Genomic DNA, 20,050 nt, shown 5'->3' with positions numbered 1-20,050 from the left:
GTTCAAAGCCGGCCAGGGACGCGTGCTCTTGATGATCCTGACACAGTCTGACCGGTCAACAGAGTCGTGAGCCGCGAGCGAATCCGGATCGGGACCGCGGGAATCAAGGGTACATATCTGGCTTGCTACACTTGGCATGACGGTCAGCCCGCCCCGGAGAGCTATGCATCACACTCACGACTCGTGACTCAAAAGCCGCAAGCACAGCTACATATATAGCTCTTGAGAGACCTCATACCGCGGGTGCGTCATGCCTCCGTGTGTGCAACATGTCCACTCACACCATTCACATCCGTTCGTGAACATACGCAACACATTCACGAAAGTCGTGATTTGTGAGTCTAGAGTGCGACGTACCCAAAAAGATGTACGCGCGACTTTTGACGGTGCTTACACTTTTCCCACGTGGCCAAGTCAGGCACAGGAAGAAGATCGTAGGTGCATGCTGCATATAATGATCACAAATAATCACGAATTCACGATCATATGTTTTACTGGGCGGTGATGCATGCACGGTCCGCGATGCTCGATGTGTGTGGTAACTTTGACTTTCTTTTTGTGGCTGCGCACGCACATAGCTGCTCGCTTCACCCCACCTTTGTTGTGAGATTCAGTCGTAAATGTACCAACGCACCTCCTCGATCGTCAGCTGTCAGTAAACCATATCCGTCGCCGTAGAAGGGCTTATCGGGCTTGCGCGTGTAAGCTTCGCCGCGCATTGGTCGTCTGCTGCAGAGAAGCATACCATCAAGGACATCGCTTCGACAGCATCGCAGAACGCTGCAGACCAGGCACAGAGAATTCACTCTTCCTTGCGATGAGAGGCACTGCCAGCATCGCTAGCCTGACAGGCAGACCAACACGATTAGCTTGGTCCCGCGACTCGACCTCAGCGGCCAGGAACTGCTCCTGCCGATACTTTCCCGTCCAAGGCTTGCCGCGGTCTCGACGAGTGGCTGCTGCCAGACAAAGCATTCACACGACTGGCCGTCCTCTATCATCTCCAGCCTCTCCCGGCTCACCAGGCCCGTCGAATTCAAACGGTGCTGGTCTCTCCGGATCCTCCAGCGGTGCCTCTCAGTCTCAGCCGGTCGACATCCGAGCTCGGCAACGGAAACAGACGCGACAGCGAGAGTGGACAGCGGTAGCAGTCGCGGGTGGAGTAGCAACAGCAGGTGCTTGGTACTTGTGGGCATCTCGCAGAGCTTCAAAGTCCTCTGCCTCTACCAACGCGTCACCGACTCAGAGCACCACAAGCAGAGTCTTCTCGCTCGCTGCTCATCCTACACCAGTCAGCTTCTCTATTCCAGTTAGAGGCCCTGAAGGCCTCACCAGCAGGATCATCACTGCACTAACTCCTGCAGAGGTGGAGCGGAGACTTCGCCTCAACGAGTGCTCCACAGTCTTGTGCGACCGAGGAGGGGCAGTCGATCCAACCTCAACCAGCTCTCAAACCTCCGCAGACCCACCGGCGTGCAGCATCGCCCGTTATGATACCAACTTTGTGGCTTCAAACGATCCCATCGAAGATCGGCACGCTGAAGCGGTGGTCAGGAGAGATACGCAAATAGCTGGACAAGGCACCGCAGCTGCGAACGGTGATTTCGGAAGCCTCGGATTCTTTACGATTATGGATGGTCATGCTGGGTGGTACACAAGCGAACTCCTTAGCAAGCAGGTGAGTCAAGCTGCTCAACTCAGAGGCGCATTCCTTCTAGTATCTGACGCGGCCCCGGAATTTGCTTTGCTCACCTACTGTTGTACCAATGCAGCTCATCGCAGCAGTTGCGGCAGAACTTGATGCAGTGTTCCGAGCATCTGGTCCTTACGCCTCTATTGCGGCCTCCAAAGCTGCACTTCCCGCCAAGGCTTGGAGGGCGCTGTTTGGTCCTTCCCTCGCATCAGAAGCTGGTGTTGCAAATGACCCAGCTCTGGACGCTGATCCCAGAATAATTGCTGGAGCTTTGCAAGCCGCTTTTGTCAGGCTAGACAAGCACATTGTAGACACGCCGGTAAGGTTGCTGAGGCAGTACGAAGTGGCTAGAGCAGCATCCTTGAAATCTGGCGCCGTAGATGACTTGGGTAGCGCTCCAGCTGGAAGTAGCGCGGTCCAGCCTCAAAGGAGTCTCTCTGCGCTCGCTGGATCCTTGTTCGGCATGGCGGGCGGATTGGGACCCAAGGCAGAGCCTAGCCCCGAAGCTGACGGAGCTGCAGCACTGAGAAAGGCGGGGTACGAGGCACTCTTACCTGCTGCTTCTGGATCTTGCGCACTGCTTACCTATGTGGACGGAGCAAGAGGTGATGTCTATGTTGCTTGTACGGGAGATTCTAGAGCTGTTGCTGGGTGGTGGGATGAGAAGGCGCAAAAGTGGGAAATCGAAGCGCTCTCCACAGATCAGACGGGCAGGAATTTGGCAGAAGTGAAGCGGTGAGTGTCAAGGAAGTCCGGCTCCACTGCCAAGATGCTTGCCGAACATGGTGATTCATCATTCCCGCACTCATGGTACAGAATGCAGTCCGAGCACCCAACTTCTGAGGCAGACCACGTCATCCAGCGTGGACGAGTGCTTGGAGGCCTCGAGCCCACGCGAGCATTTGGGGATGCCCGGTACAAATGGAGCCGAGATCTCCAGCAAGCTCTGACATCCTCGCTCATACCTGGTGGGGGAGGTTTCACCTCGATCCGGGCGCCGCCCAGAGGTCTTCAGACACCGCCTTACGTCACTGCAAAGCCTGAGGTGACGTGGCGCAAAGCTAGCCAGAATCAAGGCAACAAGAGACTGAAGTGGATCGTCATGGCGACAGACGGCTTGTGGGATATGCTCCCGACAGAGGATGTTGGTGGGCTCGTGGCCGCGCACCTGGACGGCGCGAAGGGGCAGCTCACGGCCAGTGCATTGCAGAACAGACTGAGTGCTGGAGGGTCAAAGAGTATGGACAATGCGACCCATAGCGCTGCAGCTGCGTCAAAAGGAAACAATGGACATCCGCTCAATCGCACCAAAGAAGCGCAGTACGTTTTTGAGGACTCTAACCTGGCGACGCATCTCATCAAGAATGCGCTTGGAGGAGCTAACAGGGATAGGGTAGCGGGCTTGCTTGCCATTCCAGCACCCGACAGCCGTCGATTCAGAGACGACATCACAGTCAAGTGAGTATTGGTGCGCAAGCCGAGCGGGTTTTCTTGCGCTCCGCGCTGATGCGCTTCTCTATCCTGCCACTCGAACCCTTGCTGCCGTTACGTGCAGCGTCATCCTTTTCGACACGCCCAAACTCTCGCCCGCAGAACCTTCCGCTCAGACTGATCTGCCGCCAGCAGCTTCGTCACATTCACCGCAAGAACCCAGAGCTAAATTGTGATTGCTAGCGCAACACCGAATGACACGCTCCGATTGAAGATGCCCTCTTCCAGCTTGTCTTGTGCTACGTTCTTTCCGCTCGGACTGATCTGCCGCCCGCAGCTTCGTCACATTCATCGCAAGAATCCAGAGCTGAATTGTGATTGCTAGCGCAGTCATGGGTCTGGGGTATATGTACCGCGCGCTCTGGTCGCGTGATATGCCCGGGCTGGTTAGTACAATGGTGCTAGCCACCATCTGGAAGTTTAGCCCTCGAGCATAGGGCATTCGCAACTGGTGCATGACGTCTCGCGTGTGCGTGGCGCATCCCGGATGGCTTGCCCCTTTTTTTTTGTGCTCACAGAGTTTCGAACAGCGCCTTGCGTCCGTCCGAATGACACGCTCCGATTGAAGATGCCTTCTTCCAGCTTTGTCTTGTGCTACGTTCTTCGCTCGATCTCGATTGTCCGTGTATGGCGGTCTTGCGCTCTAATGGCTCTGACGTGGGAGCCGAAGCTCGCTCAGATCTCACATGCCGCTCATGGCTCTGATCTAGAGCGAATGCGAATTCGTGACCGTGACTTGGCTCATGAAGCAGGCGACTGTTGAGCCTTGCTCGAGAACACGTTTTTATTTGTTTTCTGAAGGCGTGAGACGTCGGCGCTAGTACCCGACAAGAAGATGGTGGCAATACCTTGAAGATACCTAGTCAATGTCTGAGAGACGGCCAGGAATCGACTTCATCGTTCTCCCTTCTGGGAGGGAGCACTTGCATGGCTGGGTGATATTTTTGGCAGGGACAAAATGAGAGCGGAGCGCGAAGCGGCGCGAGCTGCTGCCTGCAGGACGATCGAGCGTGCGTGCATGAATCATGCGATCGGCGCCGGGCCGGGGCTGAGCCGGGCAACCACTCCGCGCGCGGACGGAGCTAGGCATATAGTCGTGACTCGTGAGTCGCGAGTGTCTACCAACTTTGCGTGTTGAACGCGCACGCTTAGCTTGAGCGTACAGTCTTCACCTCGATGTTCTCTTCCATGTCGACTAAGAGCATCTACGCTTCGGGATCCGAAAGAAGTTCATATTCGCAGTCGCAATTGCCGGACCAGGATCACATAGGATTGGGTGCTGAAAGGCAACATCAATTCCTGCGCATCAAAATGGCACCCTTGACCACGTCGCTCGATGTGCAGCTCAGGAGCGAGGCAGAGGATGGCTCTGCAGCCATATATAGCGGTTGTCTGGATCAAGAGGTGAGCAGTGCAGGTCTTTCCAGCTCTCAGATTTCGCCAACGAGAAGATGCGAGGGCTGCATCCCATTGTCCGTGGCTTACACTTGCCAACGCCCACCTCGAATGGTGCCATTCAGTGGACGATAGGCTCGGTCCCCAATGGAGGCTACTCTTTGTCCGCCATCATAAATGCAGCTCAAGCGTTCCAAAGGAGCGAGAAACAAAACTCTGCACATGTGGACCCGTTTCATTGCGCTGCTACCTACCTGGCTGCTGCTCAAGCCGGATCTCACGAGGTGCACTTGACGGTGCTCAAAAAGGGCAGAGGCTTTACCAACCTCGAAGGCAGGCTCGTGCAGCGCGTAAGTCGCAGGGGGGCAAGGACGCATGGTTGCTTTGGGGAGTGCAGCCTTTAGCTGAGTTGCACGTATTTGTATGCGATCTGAATTTTCTGCTACAGGCTAAAGATGGCAAACATACGACGCGCATCGTCGCACACATCATCATGACATCCTTTGCCGCTCGAGAATCTGATCGCTCTCTGGACAGGTACACCATCCGACCTGGCAGCAAATTTCACGTTTCTTGCCCAATCAGTCCTTTTCCCCAATGTCAAGGTCCGAGCAAAGCTTTCCAGATCGAAAAGATGAGCATGAGAAATAGACTGGTTGTCTATACGGACAAGGAGCAGAACAAGAAAGCAAGAGAGGAGGGCAGGTTGGCTTGGGGCGCTTGGATGGATGCTCGAAAAGAAGACGAGCGGCATAAGACGCGAGCTGGAGTCAGCAACAATGTCGTGGCGTAAGTTGGTCAATTCGTTGCCTTGCTGCATGAAGCTTGAAACTCGACAGAGCTAACAAGATTTCTGGCTTCTCTGATTGCAGACTGTGAGCCCCACCTCGTCCAAACACACGACCGTAGACCCTTCGCGCAGCGATTGATTGCCCATCGTCTCCCCGCAGCTTTGCAGACATGACAAATCACCCTCAAGGAGTAGACGTAGACCAGAGCCAGTTATGGTTCCCGACACTGCAGCTGGTGTTGGAGTTCAAGCGGGCGCTGCCTCAAGAAGTGCCACTCTTGAGAATGGGCGTCTTTGCCACTGGCAAGTTCTCAATCCAAGGCCAAACAGATCAAGATGTGAGTGCAGACGTTCCAGACCGGAATGATGAGAGAGAGAGAGAGGCCAATGTCACTCTCGAAGACGAGAACGAAGTCCAGTGAAAGGGAGAACAAAGACTCACCCCAATTTGCTTCTTGCGGTCTTTGTCCGTGCTGATTGCACCTTCAGTGCGAGGTGTGGTCGCACCCAGAGGACGCTGAGCTTCTGGGACAGCCGGCAAACTCGGGATCTCACATCTTGGCCATGTGCAGACAGGTTGCCTTGACGCTGGACATTTCGATCAACAAAGGTTTCAAAGCAGGCAATAATGACAAAGATGCTGCTCGCGGCCCCAAGAACAGCAGATTGTGACGATGATGTACGGGGCCGTGACGTTGTTCGCCAAGTAATCTACTCGTTTTCATTGGCATCTGCCTCTGATGAATCTCGGCTGCCGGCTTGTTGCCTCGCTTGCTCTTCGTTGAACCCCTTCGTGGTACAGCCTGGCTGCAAATTCTCCTCAAGACTCCAAGCAACCCTGTGCGGCCGAGATATGCGAGATTGCGACTATTTGCGGCTTCATTCCATTTCTACTGGTCTCCGTATCACCAGCTTCCCTCCGCTACGGCTTATCAGCCCAGTACGGCGAGGGATAATTCGGCGGTGAATCACGAATTGGAAAGGTGGACTTGTGACTGTTTGAGGTGTGTAGTGTATAAGTGCGCGGGATAGGGTTTGTGTTGTGAGTGCGGGGTCCGCGGATCTCACGTGGTGTGCTCGCCCGATCGGCGGTGTTCGGCCGCCTATCCGAGCGCGCGCCGGTTTCACGCCGGTGGGGCTGCGCTCACACGGCAAGCTTCTCGAGCAAAGTCGTGGGTATGAGACGCAATTTGTGGCTCCGAACTCTTTCCCTCCATCCCAAGTGCTCTTCTCGCCTTCCCCTTCTTGACCAGGTGACACGCAGCCGAATTTCATCCTTGTCGTGCCGGTCACATCGCAATAGGACGCCCGCTTCCAGCCAGCTGTCACTACTAGTCTGCTCGTTCAACATGTCTAAAAGCTACAACATCGTCGTTTTGCCCGGGGATGGTATCGGACCAGAAGTGACTGGAGAAGCGGTTCGTGTGCTGCAACACGTAGCTTCCAAGTCTGGCTTTCAGCTAAATTTGGAAAGCGTGAGTGCAGCCTTTGCTCGTCTAGTTCGATGGCTCGCGTCACTGCAACCGAGAGCCGTAGGCAGGAATTGACACGCCCTCATTACCGCCATCTTGCCCTGCTCTCATCTTCGACACTCTCTTGCAGCACGACTTTGGCGGTATCGCCATCGACAATCACGGCAAGCCTTTGCCGGAGAGCACCATCAAGGCGTGCGAAGCTAGCGATGCAATGCTTCTTGGTGAGCTTTCAATTCGGATTCGGCTCATATAAGCGCAAAGAGCCAAGGAAGAAGCCAGGCTGAGCTGACCGCACGTCGACCTGACCATTCGTGTCTGTGCCCAGGCGCTGTTGGAGGACCCAAGTGGGGCGTGGGAAAAGTGCGACCTGAGCAAGGCCTCCTGGCTCTTCGTGTCCATTTCGATCTGTACGCCAACGTCCGACCAGCGCTTTTCCCTTCCAAGTCCCTCTTGCACCTTTCTCCGCTCAAGGAGAAGATCGCCGAGGGAACAGACATCATCGTTGTTCGAGAGCTAGTCAAGGGTCTGTACATTGGAGAAAAGACGGAGGCTGATTTGACACCTGGAGCAGATGGAGAGGCTGCAGATGTGATGAGGTACAACAGAAAGGATGTGGAGAGGATTACGCGACTGGCAGCGTATTTGGCCCTGCAAAAGAGCCCACCCAGCAAACTTCATAGCATCGACAAGGCAAACGTCTTGGCTTGCTCAAGACTCTGGAGACACGTCGTTCAAGAGACGGTCGACAATGAGTTCAAAAAGGATGGCATCGAGGTGGACCACCAGCTCGTCGATTCTGCCGCCATGGTCATGGTGTCCAACCCGAAGAAGCTGAACGGCATTGTCCTGAGTAAGTCACAACAGCGAGTGCTGCCACACGAGTCCTCAGCGCGGCTACTTCCTCACCCTTTCAACCCCTTCGCCTCCCTTCGATTCTGTCTTCTGCACCCTCTTTCTCACAGCTGAAAACGTTGGTAGCAAAGGAGTGGTGCGCGCTGCAGACTCGAATCAGATTCTCTGACCTACTTCTTGCACTTTCTTACAGATGTTCGGCGACATTCTCTCGGATGAGTCATCTGTCATCCCAGGTGCTCTCGGACTTTTGCCCTCCGCTTCTCTCTCCGGTCTGCCAGACGGCAAGCAAAAGTGCCGCGGACTTTACGAGCCAATTCACGGATCCGTGAGTCACCTGCTCTGCGCCTTTCAGCAATCTGTCTTCCCTGCTCACGCATTACGCCGATCCGTTCGCTTTCCTTCTGTTAGGCTCCCGACATTGCAGGCAAAGGATTCGCAAACCCTATCGGCACGATTTTGAGCGCTGCTTTGCTCCTTCGCTACTCTCTCGGAGAGCTCAAAGCTGCCCAAGCCATCGAGGATGCGGTGAGAATCGTCTTGGATGCCAAGGCTGATGGAGGCCATGAGCTCAGGACTAGAGACCTCGGTGGTACGGCAAACACGAAGGATGTGGGAGACGCTGTCATCAAGGCCCTTGACTCTATCTTCTGAGGGCTGCGAGCGACGCGAACAAGTGGAGAAGAAAGGCGACTGAGCACCAAGGCGAACGCCTCAATCGCACCTTTGCGGACGAGACGTGATTCGCAAAACGGAAAGCCCTTCAGGCACAAATGTCGCAGGAAATAGAGATGCGATTCGAGTGCAAAGGCGAGAGCAGCCTCAGACCATGTGCATCACGCTGCAAATGGCGCCAAGCGAGCTGTAGAACGGAGGAAAGCGGAACGTGGTCAGCGCGAGCCGTGGACACCCGAGCGGCGGATGATCAGGCCTGTCACGCGTTGTGACGACACAACGACCGAGAAGACTTACCCGCCGCTTTGTCGTTCATGGTACGTAGGTCATACTCGCCGTGCTGCGAAGTCGGAACGTGGCGCGAGCACAATTCAGTGGCTAGTATCGTGACACATGCTCGAGATCTCGGACGCTCACCTGCGTGATGTACCGCACCCAGGCTGCCGAGGTGCAAAGGCCGGATAAAGTCAGCGCACACGCCACGTCATGAGCACCGGTCCTACTCACGCAAAGCTTGATAGCCAGATTTCTCCACAATCTTGAGGTACCTCACTTGAATGCCCGACACGGTAAAGTACGGAATCTCGAACTTGACATTGATCGGGGTTCTGCGATCAAGCATTTCCTCTGGCGAGCGTGGTCATATTCGACCATGAGAGTGATGGCATTTCAGCTTTGCATCGCTGAGCACGAATTGGCGACCAGAGCTTACTCACCATTCTTTACGCTTGGTAGACCGAAATGAGCTCGCATCAAGAATTCCTTTCCTCCAGCCAACTGCTTGATCTTCCAAACCATCGCTGATTTCTCGGGTGCGTAGTGGACAGAGCCCACAGCGGCCTGGGCGATGCAGTGGGTCAGCGAGCTTAGTCGGAGCCAAGAGCACAGGCAGCGGCGAATCGACCAGACCCACCCTGAATTTAGGCGAATCAGCGTCATCTGGAACAGGCACATTGATCTCGACGTTGTTCGCAGTGGATCGCCTCTTGAATTGAGCTTTGACCTGAGCTCGAGCAGATTGAAAAGGTCAGATGGGCTGAATAATGCCTGCGTATGTGCCAGGAGAGACTTACCTTCACCATGAATTCGATCCTGCTACCCTCGTGCCGCTCCACGACCGCCTCGGCCCAAATCAGCGGCTTGACTTGTGTGCTCAATCTGTAGCTCATCAGCTCGAACTCTCCATCCGGAGGAATGAAAGAGATGGTCCGATCATTTTCGAATCTGGACAACCTGACGCATTGATGGAATTTGACATCTTCCATCTCGATCGCTTTGCCGCGAGAAGCTGCGAAACCGGATAACATCTTGGTGTGTGAGCTCGTGTACGAACTTGGTCAGTCATGTTTGCTTAAGACTCACCTCTTCCAGTACTCTCGAACATGACCTTATCGTTCAGACCCAGCCTGAGCTCAGGCATGCCGGAAAGGTAGCATTTCATCTTGACAGCTCCCAAGATCTCCGACCTGACCACGTTGCCGTTTGCATTCACCAGCAAGTTGACGCTCTCCACCACATCCAGAAATACCTCATTCTTCCTATACCTGATGCCTTCGCTACGCCACGATACTGCGTTGGTGACCGCCATCGGAGGCCGAACTTGGACTTCCAGCTTGTGCGATTCTTGGGTGATGTATCTGACGTAGACCAGACAAAGTAGCGCACAGTCAGGCTGAGTATCATGCTTTGAGCAGAAGGAACAAATCCGGATGCGCGGCTACTCACTCCTGCAAAATTTTGCTCTCTGTAGTCTGTGGATAACCAAAGTCCATCATCTCATCCAGCAATTCGTAAATGATGACAAAGTTGTCCCGGATGCTTTCTTCCTCTAGCTCTTTGAAGTACTCTTCTAGCACAGAGGCGAGCTTGTGAAGGAAAAGGAGGAGCTCTGCTGCATTGCTATTGCGCCTCGAGAGAGCGAGCACTGTAACGCGAAGAGACAAGAGGACGGGAACAAGGGGGAGAGGGGCATCGTCCGGTCAGCGAGCGGGTACGAGAGGCGCTGGGGACACTGTCAGCCCTTACGATATAGGTTGTTGTGCCTGACAAACATGTAATTGATGCCTTCGCTCGTGAAACAAGGAGCCACAGCTGCTCCACCGCTCTCTTCCTCCATGTCCAGCAGAAGAGGCAAGAACCTCTCCACTGTGGATGGTTCGATATCATCTCTGTAGGATCTCTGGATCAGCGACTTGCCCTTGACATCCACAATTGCTACCAGGGAAGCCATCGTTTGAAGTCGAATCTCCAGCTAGGTTCTTACGATGAGGCCGTTGTTGGATGTGGGCGTTCTGACGAGCACGGATGCGTGAGGAGTCAATGGGACGCGAGAAGCAGCGAAGTCTGATTTCCGTTCGTATCGGAGGCAATCGTGAATGTGATGCTTTGAGAGAGGCGGAGAAAGAGTGCCAAACAGTCGAGATTTGGAAGGAGCAGTACATGCCAATATACAAGATATAGGTACGGTGGCAGCTTTGACGCGCGCGGTCACCAGCCAGAAGCCTCTTAGGAGCACGTGACTAATGCTAGCGCACGGTTCACGCGGCGAGAAGAACGCACCCGCCGAGCATCCAGCAGCATCAATCAGCCCATCATTACGCGATGAGAGTCCCGAGTGCGCGAGCGTGGAGGAGCCGGCGGTGCAGCTTGAGGTAAGCGCATATATATGTCTGTACGGTCAGCACACGAAACGAGTGGGTGTTTTGCGAATGTCGCTCAGATCCAGCACCGATCTACCATCCCATCCAGACCTGTTCTCACACATCAGCGACATTCACGCCCCAGTCCCTGACCTATAACCCCACTAGCGAGCATTCTTTGCGTACTGTGAGAGATGGACTACGCGTACGAACTTCTGTGAGTGCTAGCCTCGGACGTCACAGATTGAGCGCCGTTTTGCCAATACTGAGCCTGTGCGCCACTCTGATTTGGTATGCCAGTGACCGCGGCTACCTGCCCGACTTCTTGGTGGTGCGTCTTCCGGTGGTGTTTCAGTGTTTCGGTCTCGAAGCTGCCACTTGATGAATACCCCACCCGCCTCTTACTGATTTGTTAAAGCCGCTCGCTACCTTTTGACAGCGCCGAGCCATCCGGCTGCTCAACGCACAGCGTTTGCGGACCTTGGAGCTGCCCCAGACCGACTATGCGGCTCATATAGCCTCCAAGCTGGAGTACGTTAGGAGTCTCAAGACGAGGGAGATCGCTGTCAAGACTGAAAATGCTAATGAACAGCACTATGAGGTGGACACTGGATTCATGCTCAGCGCTCTCGGAAAGCACGGCAAGTACAGCTGTTGCCTGTACGAGAAGGGCAACGAGACACTAGACGAAGCAGAAGGTGAGATGGATCATGCTTCCACTTCGAAGCGGAGTTCGCTCATCATGGAATCGCATTCCTGCCAACTCAGAGGCTATGATGATCTCTTACACCAAGAAGGCGCATCTGAAAGACGGTCAAAAGGTGCTTGATTTAGGCTGCGGGTGGGGATCCCTAAGCCTTTGGTTAGCAGCTCGTTACCCCAAATCCCAAATCAGCAGTCTTTCAAACAGCAAGACGCAAAAGGTTTACATCGACCAAGAGGCTAAGAAGAGGGGCATCAACAATCTGACCGTTTTTACTGGCGACGTCAAGACGTATGAATTTCAGCCTGAATCGTTTGACAGAGTGATCAGCATTGAGATGTTCGAACACGTGAGTAGAATGCACAAGACCGTTCCACCCCCTGCTTACTCCGAGTCCATTCCCACTCATAGATGAAGAATTACTCTCTGCTCTTGGCCAAAGTCTCCTCATGGCTCAAAGCTTTTCCGAAGGATGCGCCGCTGGAGGACAGATCGCTGCTGTTCATCCACATCTTCTGCCACATCACCACTCCTTATCACTTTGAGACCGGTGACGGGTGGATGACAAAGCACTTCTTTGAGGGTGGGACAATGGCCAGTCATGATCTTTTCGTGAGCACGCAAAGCGAGAAGTCGCCTGATATCGGCTGATCGTTGCCGCTTGCTCCCCATTCATAGCTGCACTTCCAGAATGACGTTGTTCTTGAAGACCTCTGGTGGTAAGTTTGAGCACTAGGGACTTTCTGTACCCTCGGTATAGAGCCTGACCTTGACAACTCGTCCCAATCGCAGGATCAATGGTACTCACTATGGCAGAACCTCGGAAGACTGGCTCAAGACATTGGATCGCAACAACAAGGACAACAAGTCCGTGCAACTGCTTCGCGAAGATGCCAAGAAGAAGGGCTTGGATCCTATCGAGGGCGAAAAAGCTTTCTACAGGTGAGTTGATGATTCGCCATGTTCTCAAAGCTACGTTGCTGATGCTGATGTGCCGTGTTGTTTGATAGATGGAGGACATTCTACCTCGCCGTGGCCGAGTTTTTTGCGACGGATAATGGTCAGGAGTGGGGCGTAGGTCACTATCTCTTCAGCAAGCGAAAGTCTTGATGGAAAGGCGACCAACATCAAAGTCTCCGACCGGAACAGCATGTGCATAATCACAAGAATACCCTCGCTGTCCACCTGGCTCGATTTCAATCTCGAATACTGTTGTCCACATTTGTAATTTCTAACGTCTCTCCGAGTATGGCAGCAAAATCTTCGCCAAGAATAGAGTCGATTGGAGAGGCAAGAACGAGTGAACTTTGATGAGTCTGCACCTGACCCTAGAAGACCCTGACTGAGATTGGCTTGACTTGATGTCAGCTAGACGACGATTGCGGAACCATCATGAGCTGTTGTGTGCGGTAGTGCGTGCCAACGACTTACCCCTTGCCGTTGTCTGTGGCGCGCGCGCATATGCACGTGCAGGAAAACTCGTCACACTTCTGGTGGCGCACTAGCGGGCCAGACGTTCGGGATACGAGTGCAGCACCCGATCTGCACAAGCGTTTGGGATGTCTTCACACAAGAGACAATTGCCGAAGTTCTGCGTTGAAGAGCGCTGCGGTGTTGCGTGGGAGGGTGGAGGGAGCCTGCTGCACTCTTGACTGAGGATCACGAATGCACGTTGAGCGCAAGGAGCTCTCATTTGACGCGTAAGCACGCGCGAACGCGGTGATGATCGAGGTGTTGGCTCCACGCGGCGGGCGAGGCACGCGCATCTCGAAGCGCGCGCGCGGTTGCGGATTTTGTGGAGCCGAAGGGGCGCCGCTGCTGCAAAGCGGTGTTGGACTGCAGTTCTGGGTCGACCTGACATGGCAAGTCGGATTGGATCGTCCGTTCCTTGCCGCTTGAATTGCGACTCCCGCTTGCCAATCAATCCTTCACGAGTTGCATCTTTTTAGAGCGCATACACGCCGTCTATCCCCGTCCCTGCCTCCGGGCTCACATCAGTCTAGTATGCGTTCGCATTGCAGGCACCAATCGAGTGGCCCATCGGGCCGCTCAGCTTGGAAGGTCTCCTCTCTGGACTCTCGCGGAGTGGCTGATCGATGACACTAGGCGCGGAATTTGAAGGGCAAAGCAAGCTCAACGGCTCTGCTGCACACCGGGCAGTCACTCATGACTCGTGCCCGTCGATCGTGGAAGGTGCGGCGTCTCAGCTGTCCCGCTGGAGGCTGCCTTGGATCTTGCACACAGTACCGGCACACTCGCTTGCTCTGCTTGCTCTACTGTACAAGCAGGCCTGGCTGGCACCACCGTCGATGCCAGACTGTTGAGCGGGCAATGCAAGATGCTCGGCACGGTGCAGATCCTGCCAAGTGCCAGTTTGTATGCGGTGATGGCTGAGTCCCGAGGATGAGCAATTGCGGTGACCGCTCAGAAGGGCAAGTGTACAAGCAAAGCCGAACTTGCCGTTCAACGTCGTCGGTGCAGCTTTTCCTTCCTTTGCGACCTACTCTCACATTCCCTCACTTCCTCACTCCAATCCTCTCTCTTGAGTCTCTCTCCCTCCCTGTCCTTTTCTGCTGCCTCGCGCCGGCCACTTCTGCTGAGCCCCGCCGATCTGTACCGTTAATCGTCATTGCTGCTTCGGATCAAACCAAGACACTCATTCGCTCTACCGCTCAACGCTCTTTCTCTGCTCGCTTCTTTGACCCACCGGCACTGTTCAGCTCATCAAGCCTCACGCTCTCTTCCAACATCCTCTAAGCTCCCTTTGTACTACCACTGGCGCTATCGGAGACGTCGCTCCCGTGTAGCTTCGGTGCCATCACTCCGGTCGACCCTCTTTTTGCCGCCAGCCACTACTTCAAATCTTCAATAGTTGCTACTGATCACCACCTCCAACTACTCATCCCTCCTTCCATCGCCATCCCCGCGCGCTGACGAGACTCGAGACAGCGTTGCTTTGCAATCAGCTTGGTCGAGGTGGGGACACTGGCTGTGCGGACAGCACCGACAGCCCCTCATCATGCTTCGCCTTACCACCCTCGCAGTGCTGGCGAACTTTGCCTCTTCAGGTGTGCTAGCAGCAGTGACGGTAACGCGATCCTTGACATCTCAACTTCCACAGATCGCCCACGTCGGCCAGCCTTACACTTGGACATTCGCGCCCAACACCCTGACTTCATCCCACCCTGACGCCACCATTGATTACGTTATCAGCAGCGGGCTACCAGCTTGGGCTCGCTTTGATGCTCCGTCGCTGACTATTAGTGGAACACCTGCAAGCGACGATCAGGGCCAGGCACGCATTGCGGTTCACGGCACTGAACGCAATGGGGACCAATCCGCAGGCGCATCAGATTCCTTCAATTTGCTCGTCCTCCAAGAGCCAGCACCTACACTCAACAAAGCCTTGCCAGATCAACTCTCTGTGGCAAGCTCTTTGGGTCCAAAGAATATTTTGCCGGGCAACAAGCTGCACATCCCGTTGGGCTGGTCCTTTAGCGTCGGATTCGATGGGAACACTTTCTCGCTGCCCGATGGGTCGAACGTCTACACCTCTGCAGGCCTGGCGGATGGTTCGCCTTTGCCCTCGTGGCTCACCTACGATGCGGGATCTTACACGATGTACGGCGTTGCGCCGACTCAAGTCGGTCCGGAAGGACCGCAGTTCGATTTCGTCATGACCGGCTCCAACAGAGAGGGCTATGGCGGAACTACCAGCGCGCTCACTATTGTGGTCAGCAATCATGCTCTGACCCTTGGCGCTCCGCTTCGATCTGTAAACGTCACGGCCGGTGATGCTTTGCGCTACGTCATTCCGACCACTGGCCTGCAGCTCGACGGTCATCAGTCACCACCGGAGAACAAGATCACCATCGCGGCAGACCTGTCTGGGTACCCTTTCTTGACCTTCGATGCTGGCGCCGACGCTCTCAGTGGCTCTGTACCTTTTGATGCGGCTCAAAACGACAGCCTGACGCCGTACATGGTGCCATTAACCTTCCGTGATACATACAACAATTCATTGCCAGCCATTCTCACTCTCCAAGTCTTTCCATCGCCCTTCGTCTCAGAGACGCTCCCCAACATCTTCGTTGATCCCGGACACATGTTCAACCAGTCCCTTTCGACGCTGCTCAAGCGACCGAACGGTACAGATCTTAGTGCCAAATTCGACCCACCTAGCGATTGGCTGAGCCTGGACGACGAAGACGAACAGCACTTGCTTGCTGGCAAACCGCCCACTAACGCGGATCAGGATCGTGTCAAGGTGACGCTCACTGCAAGTGTCAATGAAGGTCAAATGCAGAGGAACTCAACCGCGACCTTCTATATTGCTGTCAAAGGTGATGCGGCTCCTACGGGCTCGACAGGCAGTGGGTCTAGTGATAGTGGCGCCAAGACCAGCGGGATGACCTCCAGAGGGCAAATCGCTCTGATTGCGTCTCTGGCTTCTGCCGGCGGCCTGGTCGCGCTCGTGTTCATCATGGTGGTCTGTCGACGTTGCTGCGCTGTCGAAGACCACGATACTGCGGGACGCATGATCGACCATGACACGAGCGCGGACGAGAGGACGCTGCGAGACGAAAAGTCTCCGAAAATTGGTGCTGGTGGATGGAAGAGCCGCAACGTCGGAGATGGGGCGAGCTCGTACGGCGGCAGTCCTTACCTTGATCCTAAAGCATTGCCAGACGGCAACAAGTGGGAGCATTCGCCTCAAGCTCAGGCTGCGGAATTGCATAGCATCATGGTCAGCGGAGGAAGGGGAGCACACACCCCAGCCATGAACGAGGCCATGGAAGCTTTGGCTAGAGCGGAAGCTGTCAATCGAGCTGCAGACGTGCCGCCCTCTGCGCCTGACCGAGTTGTCCAACACTCGATCATGGGCGCGATGCCTTGGGCAAAAAAGAACCGTCCTCGTAATCCGCCACCCACTTCAAGCAGTAAGAGCTTGCACCACCAAGCTACCGTCAACAGCGCGCTTGCAGCCTCGACGGGCTCGGGTTTAGGTTTGCAACTTTCTCAAGGTGACGATCCCTACACGTCACCTATGAGTGCGCGCCACTCGCGCAGCAGGCATTCTAGGCACAGTGCCGCTTCTTCGCACGCAAGCTGGGAGAGCGGCGGGATTTTCTACGAGAACGAGCGCGATGGAGCAGACGATGCAGGCTCGTTCGAAGCGCCCGTCAGACGTGGAGGGCCCCGCGCCATGCCAGCTGGCATCCTCAAACAGACGAGTCCGATGCGACATCGCAACAGTCACATCAACGAGTCTCCGCACTTTTCTACGCAGCAAGGAGCTTTTCCAGCCAACAACTTTGGCACGAGAAGTGGCAGCGAGGAGCTTTCGTCCATTGGTCATGATCAATTTGTCGACTCCAACAGCGGGCCAGAAGCAGACGAGCCTGAGATGCACGCTGTCGAGATTTCCCAGGCACGAAGAGTCGATGTTAGGCAGGTACCTCGAAATGTCTCCTCATCCGTGGATCCAGCCACCTACGTAGCTTCTGGAGCTTTCGAGGACGCTGAGGATGACGAGCTGACCGTTGGTGGCCGCAGTCGCAGCACTAGCCCCAATCGTCCACGGTCCACCCAGGAGTCGGCCAGGAGGAATCGTGACAGCGTAATGAGCGGCATGACAAACGATTTCAGAGCAGTCAAAGATCATCTGGTCTTTCCCGACAGCCACAACAATCTGAGAGCGGGTCGCCCGGCGTCGATCACCAGCTCAGTCATGTCGACTCAAGGACAGCCAACGATGAGGATGGTACAGAGTGGCTCGCCGCCCCCTACGCCATCACCTTGGGACGGTCAACCATTTGCAGGCGCTGCATCGGACTATGCTCGGCCGCCTCTGTTCAGATTCGCGACCTCTCGCATTCAGAATCAAGCGCCACAGATGATCAAGGTTGCGCCCGAGGGACGTACAGCCTTCACAATGCATCCCGATCCTCCGCCTCAACTCCGCGGAGCGCCTGATTCTCCGGGCAAGAGGAGCGGAACGAGGCGAACATCGTACAAGCCGTTGATCTTTGACGAGTCGATGCCCGACTTCCACGGCAAGTGGCCGCCATGGATGGAGTGGCTGCACTTTGACGACAGGACATTTGAGATGTCTGGAACACCGCCTGCTGGTCTGGCAGAGACGGGCTTGGGAACACTGCCCATCGCTCTGGTGTTATCGACCTACAGACAACCACCCAGTCCTGCACTGGGATCCGGCAATGCTCCGCCGAGCCCAGGCAAGAGGCCTCTCAGTGCCGAAGGTGCAGAGGAGGATCTCGAAGTTGTGGCAAGAGCCGACCTGCTCTTTCCCCAAAGCGGTCCTCAGGTCTTCTGAGCCTCCCAGCACCACGCCACGTCTCGTTCTGAAAAGCTGCAACTAGTGCTGCATCTGCCCTGTCTGACCCCCTTCCACTTCGACACCCTTTCCCCTGCCTCCCGCCGAGGATTCCGTTGCGTTCCGATTCTACCCGACCCCGACCCATTGCCCAGTTGCTTGTAGCTATACTTCGCGCCTTCCACCTTGCGCACGTCGCAATGAAGATTGATCCGAGGCCTAGACTTCAACAAAACGACGTCTGAGTGAATGAATGCGGTATCTGCAGTGCCTAGACCATACGTATCGCACACTCCGATAGGCATGTTCACACGTTTGTCACTGGTGCTTGATACGAAGCTACTTCCATCGCGAATTCGAGCCGAATGTCCAGGAACGCTTTGCTGATGCTTTGTCAGCATGATCCGTGCGAACTTGATCGGTCTGGGTTGAAGTTCCCTCACGACTAAACGGCTAGCCTGGACGATCTCCGCTTCAAAATTACGGTCATGCCGACCAGGAGTCGTGACTTTGGTCCAACCTCATAGCAGAGCGGGGGGCCGTGCTCGACGAGGGGTACATAGGCGAGAGAGAGCCTTCCAGACTTGGACGATTGAGCATCATTCTCGTTCTGGGACAAGTCGCCTCTGGTACAGTAGAGACAGAAGTAGCGTTTCACGATGCCAGATGCTTGCCATCGTCCACGTGAGAAGCACAGCCACGCGAGCTACATCATAGGCGGGACATGAACACCGGACGAGGGGCGCAAGATCTCCGCGCGGCCGTGTGATGTACGGTGCGGTGCGCCTTGCTGACGGATGGATGGAAGAACAACGCACCTCGCATTAGCAGAGGCTTGCGAGCGCATCGAATGTGGCTTTTGGAGGCGTCGGCCACAGCTGCATCCCACCGAGTCGCTGCATCTGATGCTGCTGCTGCACTCGCGACGCTTGAGCCCAGCCAGGTACGTGGCGGGTGACTATACAGCGCCATGAGCGCCCACGCAGCATGCAGCAGCGACCACGCAAGAGCAGCAGCGCGCATGCAGCAGTTACGCGTCGTTTGAACACCGCGCCGACGCTACGCGTCCGAATCGTGAATGCGATCTAACCCAACGGTCGATCCGAAGGCTTATGGTGTTGCTTCACATTCACACTCCGATCATCTTCATGGCTGCAGCATGGCTGGTCAACGGCCCCAGTCACCCTCGCTAAGCCTAGCTTTGCCTAGACCTCCACTCAGAAGCACACAAGATTCAAGCCTCAGTCGAGCCCCTTGCTTATGAGCTGTTTGCTGTTGGACCATCTCTCCATCTGCATGGCACTCGGTGCCGATCTACAGTCACCAGTCACACATACGCTCTCGGCAATCACCTGCCACCTAACGACGCGCAACGCGTGCCTTTGGAGGTGCAAAGACACGCATACATCCCATCTTGCAACAAGCACACCGTCCGTTCGTACGCCCATCAGGCACCTCATGGGCATCACAATGGAGTGCTCTTCTTTGGGCCAGACAATGCCGTGTCGTGCTGGCGTACTTTGACTGGATGGCCCGCATGCGCTGGACGCGGAGATCACGAGACCAGCAGGCCGAAACTGGGGTCGCCATCTCTCGAACCGAGGCAGATCGGCAAAATGAGGTGACGGATCAGGCGAGCCTTTGACCAAAACACCTAGCGCCGGGGTTCAAAGCGCAGAGGCTAGGCGTGAGATCTCGTCGTGATATCCTCATTCCGTTCTAAGCACGCTGTCATCACAGTACAGTTAGGAGTAGAGTACTGCACAGTACCTGGACCAGAGCTGTGCCTTGCTGCTGCGTGCAAGCCATGTCACCCAACTCCCAAGATTCAGCACCGTACGCTGTATGCAAGATCCCCAAGTCAGAGTGACTTCTATCCTGGTGGCGCTACATGTGTGTTCTCCTGACAGGATGAGGGCACGGCTCATCGTGGGAAAAGGCCAACGAACGCATCACCGACCGTTGAGATATTTGGCATTCAGGTTCGCTTAGATTGCATT

The 20,050-nt window shown here is 55.2% G+C and overlaps 7 protein-coding genes across 7 annotated transcripts; 6 read left to right on the top strand and 1 right to left on the bottom strand.

The window, feature by feature from the left end:
• The first annotated feature begins 531 nt into the window (after positions 1 to 531).
• Positions 532 to 3,521, top strand: IE81DRAFT_366147 (protein serine/threonine phosphatase 2C). Its single transcript, XM_025516989.1, has 4 exons — positions 532 to 1,678; positions 1,773 to 2,428; positions 2,510 to 3,151; positions 3,249 to 3,521. The coding sequence occupies exons 1-4, from the start codon at positions 818 to 820 to the stop codon at positions 3,358 to 3,360; spliced, it is 2,271 nt and encodes a 756-aa protein (XP_025370122.1). The 5' UTR covers positions 532 to 817; the 3' UTR covers positions 3,361 to 3,521.
• An 808-nt stretch (positions 3,522 to 4,329) lies between these two features.
• On the top strand, positions 4,330 to 6,095 carry IE81DRAFT_322885 (hypothetical protein). The gene is made up of 6 exons (XM_025513769.1): positions 4,330 to 4,588; positions 4,705 to 4,929; positions 5,028 to 5,368; positions 5,410 to 5,412; positions 5,530 to 5,707; positions 5,859 to 6,095. The coding sequence occupies exons 1-6, from the start codon at positions 4,373 to 4,375 to the stop codon at positions 6,039 to 6,041; spliced, it is 1,146 nt and encodes a 381-aa protein (XP_025370121.1). The 5' UTR covers positions 4,330 to 4,372; the 3' UTR covers positions 6,042 to 6,095.
• A 489-nt stretch (positions 6,096 to 6,584) lies between these two features.
• Positions 6,585 to 8,559, top strand: IE81DRAFT_322884 (3-isopropylmalate dehydrogenase). Its single transcript, XM_025513768.1, has 6 exons — positions 6,585 to 6,844; positions 6,972 to 7,065; positions 7,170 to 7,694; positions 7,807 to 7,814; positions 7,890 to 8,024; positions 8,108 to 8,559. Exons 1-6 carry the CDS (start codon positions 6,719 to 6,721, stop codon positions 8,348 to 8,350), a joined length of 1,131 nt encoding a protein of 376 aa, XP_025370120.1. The 5' UTR covers positions 6,585 to 6,718; the 3' UTR covers positions 8,351 to 8,559.
• Positions 8,436 to 10,601, bottom strand: IE81DRAFT_312791 (putative clathrin assembly protein AP47; the record flags this gene model as incomplete). Its single annotated transcript, XM_025512465.1, has 8 exons — positions 8,436 to 8,811; positions 8,879 to 8,998; positions 9,088 to 9,211; positions 9,285 to 9,374; positions 9,445 to 9,659; positions 9,734 to 10,008; positions 10,097 to 10,295; positions 10,397 to 10,601. 8 exons carry the CDS (start codon positions 10,599 to 10,601, stop codon positions 8,750 to 8,752), a joined length of 1,290 nt encoding a protein of 429 aa, XP_025370119.1. The 3' UTR covers positions 8,436 to 8,749.
• A 450-nt stretch (positions 10,602 to 11,051) lies between these two features.
• IE81DRAFT_301246 (S-adenosyl-L-methionine-dependent methyltransferase) lies at positions 11,052 to 13,016 on the top strand. The gene is made up of 8 exons (XM_025512231.1): positions 11,052 to 11,227; positions 11,311 to 11,341; positions 11,450 to 11,708; positions 11,779 to 12,062; positions 12,125 to 12,325; positions 12,392 to 12,432; positions 12,506 to 12,655; positions 12,724 to 13,016. Exons 1-8 carry the CDS (start codon positions 11,205 to 11,207, stop codon positions 12,821 to 12,823), a joined length of 1,089 nt encoding a protein of 362 aa, XP_025370118.1. The 5' UTR covers positions 11,052 to 11,204; the 3' UTR covers positions 12,824 to 13,016.
• Positions 13,017 to 14,385: 1,369 nt separating this feature from the next.
• IE81DRAFT_107059 (hypothetical protein) lies at positions 14,386 to 18,160 on the top strand. The gene is made up of 2 exons (XM_025510055.1): positions 14,386 to 17,343; positions 17,413 to 18,160. The coding sequence occupies exons 1-2, from the start codon at positions 14,733 to 14,735 to the stop codon at positions 18,048 to 18,050; spliced, it is 3,249 nt and encodes a 1,082-aa protein (XP_025370117.1). The 5' UTR covers positions 14,386 to 14,732; the 3' UTR covers positions 18,051 to 18,160.
• Positions 18,161 to 19,191: 1,031 nt separating this feature from the next.
• IE81DRAFT_107008 (hypothetical protein) lies at positions 19,192 to 19,685 on the top strand. The gene has a single exon (XM_025510054.1). The coding sequence runs from the start codon at positions 19,311 to 19,313 to the stop codon at positions 19,572 to 19,574; it is 264 nt and encodes an 87-aa protein (XP_025370116.1). The 5' UTR covers positions 19,192 to 19,310; the 3' UTR covers positions 19,575 to 19,685.
• The last annotated feature ends 365 nt before the right edge of the window (positions 19,686 to 20,050 follow it).

Source organism: Ceraceosorus guamensis, assembly GCF_003144195.1.
Source record: "Ceraceosorus guamensis strain MCA 4658 unplaced genomic scaffold IE81scaffold_24, whole genome shotgun sequence".
Lineage (NCBI taxonomy): Eukaryota > Fungi > Basidiomycota > Exobasidiomycetes > Ceraceosorales > Ceraceosoraceae > Ceraceosorus > Ceraceosorus guamensis.
This window is presented reverse-complemented; position numbering and strand designations above follow the sequence as displayed.